The sequence below is a fragment of the Salarias fasciatus genome, chromosome 8 (genome assembly GCF_902148845.1).
Source record: "Salarias fasciatus chromosome 8, fSalaFa1.1, whole genome shotgun sequence".
Classification (NCBI taxonomy): domain Eukaryota; kingdom Metazoa; phylum Chordata; class Actinopteri; order Blenniiformes; family Blenniidae; genus Salarias; species Salarias fasciatus.
The window spans coordinates 10022815-10032041 of NC_043752.1; the positions used below are offsets into that span (position 1 = coordinate 10022815).

At 41.1% G+C, this 9227-nt stretch overlaps 1 protein-coding gene across 1 annotated transcript; it reads left to right on the top strand.

Annotated features, from left to right (window-relative positions):
* On the top strand, nucleotides 1-8475 carry LOC115393756 (acetylcholine receptor subunit beta-type acr-3-like; the record flags this gene model as incomplete). The annotated part of the gene is made up of 6 exons (XM_030098863.1): nucleotides 1-226; nucleotides 3816-3979; nucleotides 7620-7830; nucleotides 7918-8070; nucleotides 8155-8222; nucleotides 8398-8475. Coding segments are annotated over exons 1-6 (900 nt in total), but the record flags the coding sequence as incomplete, so codon positions are not given.
* Nucleotides 8476-9227: the final 752 nt, after the last annotated feature.

Consider the following 9227-nt stretch of genomic DNA (forward strand, 5'->3'; position numbering starts at 1 on the left):
ATGGATATTAAAGTCACCGCAGATAATGAAATTGTCATATTTGACCACAAGCCCAGACACAAAATCAGCAAAGTCAGAGATGAAGTCCTTATTGAATTTGGGGGGGCGGTAGACCACTGCACACAGAAGAGGTGGAGACAGGTTGAGTTCAAAAAGTTGCAGTTCAAAGCTATCAAAGCCGTTGTGAAGGATCTGGCGACAGTGAAAGGACGTCTTGAAGATGGAGGCAAGGCCTCCACCTCTCCCTGATGATCGGGGAGAATTTAGAAAACTGCAATTGGGTGGGCAGAGCTCAGAGAACGGCGTGTTATCTCCAGTGGTGAGCCAGGTCTCACAAAGAAACAGGAAATCCAGCCTTCGAGCAACAAAGAAGTCATTGAGCGCAAAAGTTTTGTTTGAAACAGACCGCACATTTAAGAGAGCCATATGAAGGGTAAAATCAGCTCCAGAAGGGTGTCGCTGTAGGCTCCGCAGAACTGAGTGATCCACTCTGGTCTTCAGACTACAAGTCCCATCAGCCCCAGCGCTCAGATGACGTGTAGACAGGAAAAACGGCCTACATGCAATCCAGTGCAATGTGCTATCTACTGAAGAGATATTTGAAAGCACACTTCATTGTCAGTCCATCTAGTGGCTTCAGAAAATAAAGACAGTGGTTCATGAGGCCTCATTTACCCATCACTAGCTGTCTGAGCACATATCTGTGATAAAGAAGTTGTGTTGTGGTATTCATTTTCTGGTTGAATGATGTAAAGAGTTTGATGCTTATTTTATATTGCATTTTGTTTATTCTTCAATAAATGTTCAGTATTATAAAAAACAAAACGTTATTTTACCAATTCTACACCATGTTGTCAATTTTCTCCTCATAGCATGATCCTCTAAAGAGAGGACACCACCACTTGACATTCAAAATGGTTATATTGAGTAATTCATTGTAAAGTAGAAAAAAATTTCACAAATTTGTCACCTGAAATATTGGGGGTGCCAATAGTTTTAAAGGACTGTTGACACATAAAGCTGCTCCTGATGAAATTACATGTTTCAAATTCAAATTTAATTCAGTCAGATTTGGGAACATTCGGTCAGTACACGGTCGCCTTGAGCAGAAAGTGGAGTTCACACTGAGTGTGGAATGCTTGGCAATTTTTCAAGTCCACGGAGAAACTCGTGGGTGCAGCAAGTTGCAGCATGGCCCATTGAAGGGAGGTGGAGCGAGCTGTCACTTAGACACTCGGTGCTAAGCTTGCGTAAAAGAGTCCTGCTATGCCCCCCTGCAATTGATTAATGTGGCTCCCCACAGGCGTTCTCACAGTGCTCTGCCATCCCCTGCATCTCCTGGAGGGCTGTGTCCACGCATGCCTCCTGGCCAGTGAGGCAGCAGTCCTGGATCTCAAGAGCGGCGCGAGTCTGCTTGGTCCATGTTTGGTCAGATCATCTTGTCAAGAACATCGCAAACACAAAAGAAGACACAAACAACATGACTTTGTTCAAAGAGTTCATTTACCGTATTTCTTGGGCCATTAGGTGCACCGAATTATAAGGTGCACCTGGTAATAATAATGTAACGTCCAGAGATCTGATTGAAAGGAAGACGAGTTGGATGTCATAAAGCTGGTTTAATATGCTTCAGAACTTACTGTGGCTGTAATCACGCCAACACGACACCAAAGCAACAGAAAGAACTGCTAAGAGGCTGCTCTCTCTTTGCTTGTGCAACACACACACACACACACACACACACACACACACACACACACACACACACACACACGCACACAAGTCCCTGCCCTCTGCTCCCTCCCAGCCACTCACACCCCAGCGGTGCATTCAAGTAACTTGAAAACATAGGAACTCACAGAAAACAACTTACCAGTAAGAAATAACATCAACAGCAAAGATGCTCAGTAATAAGAATGAAAATTTCTGCATATGGACCCAACATGAAGTCAGGAAGATGTTGGATGAAGGCAAAATGGAAAGAAAGTCGCTTCTTAATAGAGTTAGAAGTTCAACCATCCAGGGGAAACTCAAAGAGGAGGTACTTCTCCTCCATAAAAAAAGAACTGTTTCACACCTTCATGTGATCAAGCTGCACCCTGGTGGCCTCCTATCAGAGGCTTACCAGACTCCTTCTCATCTGAGGAGATATTGAGGTGGGTCCAGCACCTGCTGCAGAGACTCTACCTCTAGTTTGGTCTGGAAGCAGCTTGGGATCAAATCAGAAGACCTGGAGGAAGTTACAGTGGATCGGGATGTCTCTAACCTGAGCTGTCCAACTGACATCTGCTGCTCTTTGATGGAATGATCTTAAACCAATGACACTGCAGTTATGATTCAGAGTGCTGTGATCTCTAATTTTGTATCATGCATGACATTGTACATGCTAATTCAACTAAGCAGTTTGATTTATTTTATATGTATCTGTGTCTCCACATTACATTGAAATTTTTTGCATGAACTCCTTCAATTGATGGTCAGAAAAAACAAGCCACTGGTGACATGTGCTTGTCGATTGTGTGTTTTTGAAACAGAAATGTATATTTTCTTCAAATATGTTACATCACTCACCTCAGTGGTTTCGTATGAAGCCTATCGTCAATGAATTCAGTCAGATTCAATATCAAACACTTTCATCACAGAGAATTTCTGTTCTACTGAGGATTTCCTCTTGTTGAGGATTCAACACTTTAAAACAGTGCTGTATTAATATTAATAAATCTCAAGATTTCGCTTCTCTAAGGATTAGCATTAGCTCATTAGCTCTAGCTTCCTTACACACAAAGACACGCGAAAACACCTTTTCTTGTTAGAAACTCACCAAGCGCAGACTCTTGCTCTTGCTTGATTGTTGTAATTCTTGGTATTTTGGCTATAACTTTACTTATTGCAGCTTTCAGACGATGGTTAAAGTTGAAGTCGGTCATGTACGCTACGCGCAGCGAAGCGTCACTTCCGGTTTAGCCACCGGAATTCGCCAAAAAAATTTTTAAACAAAGAGCGGCAAAGCTGACTGGCTCGGTTGTTTCAGACTGAGTGAAATCCCCTTCTATGGGCTCCAACCCAGACTGAGCTCAACTCCAAAATCCAAACGCGGATGAGGAGTGGGCGGGTCTGGTTTACAAGGCAAGAGCTGACCCCCCCCCCCAGCTGGAAAAACATTGTCTTTAAAGGATTAATCTTAATCACTGCACTTGACACTGTAGCACTGTAAAAATCATATTTTTTTATTTTTTGTCAGGTGGACGTGTCTCGAAGTTCCAAGAGCTTCCTGATGATCAACATCCATATAATCACAGTTCAGAGGCGGTAACAGCAGGTAGGACAACAAACATCAACATCAAAATTATCTGCCAGTTTGACTTAACACCAGCTACTGGTATTGTTTCTCGATCTTTCAAATCTCTTGCTAGTCCTAAAGAAACTCGGCTCAGGACTTCAATTGCAAATTTGCTATTTCAGTCAGAGAATCTAGAAACAAACAAACAAACAAACAAACAAACAAACAAACAAACAAACAAACAATATATTGTTCTTGGGTATCCTTCCTTCCCACATTCTAAACATCTGAATTTGCTCTGAAATGCTGGTATTTTGTCATCATGTACCTTTCTAAAGTTGAGCTTGTAAAGATTTGGATATAGGATCTCAATGGGCAACAGTCATTATGTACACATCAACTGGTGAACTTAAGCTGCAGGAAAAATTAACTTCATCTTAATAAAAAATGTGATTGCGTTTTTCCCTCAAAGCTGCTACAGTATTCACTGCTATTTTTAAATTGCATGACAGATGGTCTCCTTCTGCTTTTCCAGATAATGTGACAGAACATGATGGGAGCTGCAGCTATCAAGCCATTTTAGACTATCTCAACTTGACAACAAACAAAGAACTGTTTACCATGAGTCGGCCTGTCAAACACTTTAAAAAGGTTACAAAGGTACACTTTGCAATGCTGATTTCCTCCATACTTGATGTGGTGAGTTTCTATTTTTGTGCAAATTTGATGCAGTACGCCACGGCCAGACTTTATGCATAGTTTGACTTTCTTTTCTGCATCTTCATTTTGCTACATCTGACTCCATCAGCAGTTCACGTCACGCCTTTGTTCCTAATAGAACCCAGCCCACTTTTCTTATAGACCCCCACAAACTTTAAAATCAAAACAGAAAATCTTCACGTTCCTGAGAAAAGTGACAAATTTTCCCTATCTTCACGCACAACCCACCATGCAAAATCACCCCAGGTCTCAGATTTAACCCCCACTAATCTATCACCCAAGACTAAATCTATATGTATGACTTGTAGCATTAAGATACTACAGTGTGCTGGTGTGTGAGCTGGGTAAACCCAGCACACCTGCCTGATAAAATAAAAAATTAAAAATTAAAATAAAATAAAAAATTATCAGGCAGGTTAATTTACCTCTCTATGTGAAGTAAAATGTTATGTCTATAACTTCTTTCCTTAAAGAAGAGGAATGAGGTACAACACATATAGAATAGGATATAACGCCCCCTTGAGGCCTGCTGAAGACATCTCTATTCACACCTTTACGACAGATGATCTGTGATGACGTGAATGGCCTGCCCTCTGCTTAGAAGCACCAGTCATCACAGTCATCACTCAGTTCGATAGCCGCTCTTCACTGAGCCCAGCTGACTGCAGGGCAGCCAAGTGTTGTACCTCGTTCCTCTCCTTCAGGGAACAGAAGTTATAGACATAACATTTAGTTCCCTTTCAGTCGTTTCACTCGGTACAACACATATAGTATGGGACATATATAAAAGCCCTGCAAAGCTGCCACCGAACCCGAGGCTAGCCTGCAACCTTAGTGCAAAGTTGACCCAACAGAGAGGACAGACTGAGCCACTGAAGGGGCTGTCACATCAAGCCAATAAAACCACATTAAAGTATGTGAGGATGACCAGTTAGCTGCAGCACAAACATAATTTATAGATGCTCCCTTAAACAGTGCCCATGATGTTGCCATGCCTCTGGTAGAATGTGCCCTTACCCCCTGGGACAAAAGGAGGCCTCTGCTGTTGTAGGCCAAGGAAATGGCCTGCACAATCCAGTGAGAAAGCCACTGCTTGGACAGGGCCTTTTACCTCTGGCTGGATTAGAAAAGCAAACAAATAACTGGTCACACGGATAAACACACGGTGAATGCAGGTGCGTAAAGCCCACACCGGAAACAATAAAGGCAACCTCCTCTGTTCCTTGGACATAAAAGGAAGGGGACAAAAGCTTGAAAGTTCAAAGGTCATAGAGCTGTAGACTGCAGGGATGACCTTGGGTAAATACGCCACATTCAGGCATAAAGTCACTTTAGCCCCATCACTACAGAACTGGGTACTTGAAGGACTCACTGACAAAGCATGAAGGTCACCAACGCGCTTTGCAGAGCATAAAGCGAGAAGCAAAGCAGTCTTGTATGAAAGGCATTTCATATCAACAGATTCAATAGGTTGAAACAGTGGCCCACAGAAGGCCTCCAACACTATTGTTAGATCCCACGCCAGAATGCTAGATCTAATCACCGGCCCCTGGACTATGAATTGTTGCCACTCAGTTTAGGGGGCAGATCCCTTGCTAATAAGTTGGACCTTTCAACAAGAAGGCATGCAGCTGCTATAGTTCTGGACACGGATGCATCACTTGAAATGTCGCTTGCGAGAGGAGATGAATGAATGAATGAATGAATTTATTTATTTTTCGAACATGTATAAAAAGAAAAAAGATAAAAAGGAAAGTTAATGCGAATCAAAGAAAAAAGAAAAAAAAACCAAACAAAAACAAACAAAACAAAAAAAAACAACATAACAGCATTGTTCGAAAAAAGGAGTAGGAAGAAGTAAACACTTTTTAGAGATTCCTACCCCTTTTTAACTATTAACAAGTTTTAACATCATACATCATAGGACATCACATAATATATGTATACATATACCGTGCAGATATCCCTATAAATACATAATATATACCCACACATACCATATACTTATCCCCATAAATATATACTATATAACAGAATAATTATAATATAACTACAGTATAACAGCAATATATCAATTTCCACTATATGTATAATACTCAACACCATTTGTTATCATCGTCCAGAGTTCCAGACTTCCTCCTCCATATACTTATTAAGAAATATTTTTTTGTACTTTTTTTAAAAAAGATTTATGTTGCTACTTTGTTTTATTTCTGGGTCCAGACTGTTCCACAGAGCCACTCCACAGCTTGACATGCACATACTTTTCAGTGTAGTTCGAACTTTTGGTTTTTTATAATTCAGGTCTCCTCTTAGATTATATCCACCCTCCCTTTCCGCAAACATCCCCTGTATATTTTTTGGCAGTAAATTATTTCTTGCTTTGAACATTATTTGTGCTGTTTTGAATTTGACCAGATCCATGAATTTCAAGATCCTCGCAGACTGGGAGCTACCACGGTCTTGCTGCCAGTAAGCTGATTATTTCTGCATACCATGACTTGGCTGGCCACTGAAATCACGGACAAGCCCAAATGAAGCACCCTCTCCAGTGTTGAGAGTATCATCTCCACTGAAGGAAATGCATAAAGGAGCACGATGGGCCATGGGGGGGGGGGGGGGGCGTGCAACATACAGTAACTATCTCATCAAGGAAAGTCAGATCCTCGTCCTTGCAGGGCAAAACCATGTGAATTGTTGCTTTCACAGATAGTGTATTTGTTGCGGATGGTGCTTACGATTACCCTTTCAACGTGAATGAGGAGGTGGGCAATTTTTCTGGTGTTCTCCACATCTCTTGCATCTAGCTGACAGCGGAATTTTGTGAAGACAGGAATCTTTACCTCTGCGCATTAAGGCCCACATTGGAATGCAATGAAAGGTTATGTTTGGTCGTCTTACAGCCGCGATCCAAGCGAGATGGCGAGATTTTGTCAGTGCAGAAAGTTGTTCTCCTTGATGGCGCTTCCAAGCAGGCAAATGATAAAAACAAAGTCCATTTGGGATCTTTTTAACCTGGCGATCGTGTGTTCTGCTATCACAACCGACAACACAACGATGTCTGGGCAGGGTTGGAATTGTAGATTGAAAAAATAGCAAATGTGTCCGCACGAGTGAGGACAGCACGTCTGTACACAGTGTGTTCGCGGTCCAAGTCAACAACGGGAGAGAGCTCCCAACATGGCCGTGACTCCAAGTGATGTCGTCACGATCCCAAGCCCCACACTCAATGTGAATGTCAGTGTGTGTCTGTCAACATTTTCCATTGTCAACAGGGACAGGCTCCAAATGTGAGAGGGTGGCAAGGTTTTCTGTTTGCATTGGGAGCGTCTTACTGATCATGTAAAACACACATGAAGTTCTTTAAGATGATTATTTTTTGGGCAATTAAGTCTTGCAAAAGAAGTTGTGGAATCAATGGACTCCAATAAACAGGAAGAACAAAGTAAGCAGATTTGTGATTGATATGGTATTTATTTTGGACATACACAAGATTTGAGAAACAAGACTTTTTGATAAAAGACATGAATATAACTTTACTGTGACAGCTCTATTGTTCACTTATGTCATCTTGGAGGACATCAGGAGCATGATGGACCTTCTGTACCTTTTTCCACAGATTCATGTGAAGAGGAGGTCAGTCCTCTACATCGCTAACTTCTTGGTGCCTGTCCTCTTCTTCTTCTGTCTGGACTTGAGCTCTTTCCTGATATCAGACAGTGGGGGAGAGAAGCTCAGCTTCAAGGTCACTGTGATGCTCGCTGTCACAGTCATGCAACTCATTCTCAATGAGATTCTGCCTTCCTCATCGGACAGGATCCCCCTGATTGGTAATTAAGCAGAAACTTTTTTTTTCGAATAGGATTGCATTTCACTTGTCACTTCTCTACATTCATGATGCTGTCTCCTCCCTTCAGCGCTCTTCTGCATTGGGATTTTTGGATTGATGATGTTGAGTCTCCTGGAGACAATCTTTGTGATGTATTTAATGGAGAAAGATGCTGCATCCCAAAACAATGAGACAAACAGTGACTTAAGCCTGAACAGGAGCAAACAAAGTTGTTTTAAGGGTACGCTATTTATAATAACTGTGAAATGCTCAATATCAGTCAAACTGTTTGTGAATTGTTGTTCCTGATGTATCCTTCCAGAAGTGAAGAAATGTGGAAACTGTGCATCTATCAGTGATGTTTCTACTAATCAAACACCAAACACCAAAGAGGTAAGAACTGAGTTAACCTATGATTTACAAAGTCAAAGAAATTATGAAACCGATGCTAATTTTTGGATTTTCTAATCATTCTTCCCATAAAGAACAAATGTTGACATTCCAATCTCAATGGAAACAAATAATAATACAAACCTGAGTGTTTCTTAAGTTGAACTTTTTTCTGCAGGACAGCAGCAGCCAGCTGATGGAGGTGTCCTTCACTTTGGAAAAAGTCTCAGAGGAGCTGCAGCAGATTGAAAACACAATGACAGCAATGGAGGGAGAAAAAGAAGAGAAGATACCTGGTTACTGGGCCGCTGTGGCAAAGAAAATCAACAAGGTCTTCATAGTTTTTTATGTGATAAGTGCCAGTGTGTTTTTAACTGTCATCTTTTCTTTGTGGAGAATGCCAGATGAGGATTAGTGAAAACACTGCCTCCTCACTTAACACAGAGTTTTCCTGATGTAATATCTGTGTTCACATATTTGTTTTGTTTCTACTGACTGAAGGCAAAAAACAGTTCTGTAATGTTATTCATACCTGCAAGTCTCTTATTACTATTGCGACAGGTAGCTGGGCTCTCACAATGTTCCTGTTCAGCAAATACATAATAATATACATTGAGAAGTGTGGTGAGCTTACTGAATATAGTTACTCATTGTTGTATATCTATAACCATGTGATACTGAAAACATATTCAACTGTAAATAAAAGTAAGATTTTCTCAAAACCCTCTTTCTGCTAATGTCCAACATCAGCTGGCATTTTAGAGTTCATTCTAAAAGATGTGAATAAAAAAATAAAGGAACCATTTGTCCGGGTTCTCTGTAAGCACAAAACAAACATGCAGAAGATTCCCAAAAAGAGTCAATAATGCATATATGAGTTATGAGATATAATTGGGCCACTTCTCCTGATTGTTGGTTTATATCCAAAAAACTGTCACAGTTCAGATTCAGAGACTCAGGTGTGGACAGAGATACAGCAGATCAACAGTTTCCAAAGAATAACTTTAT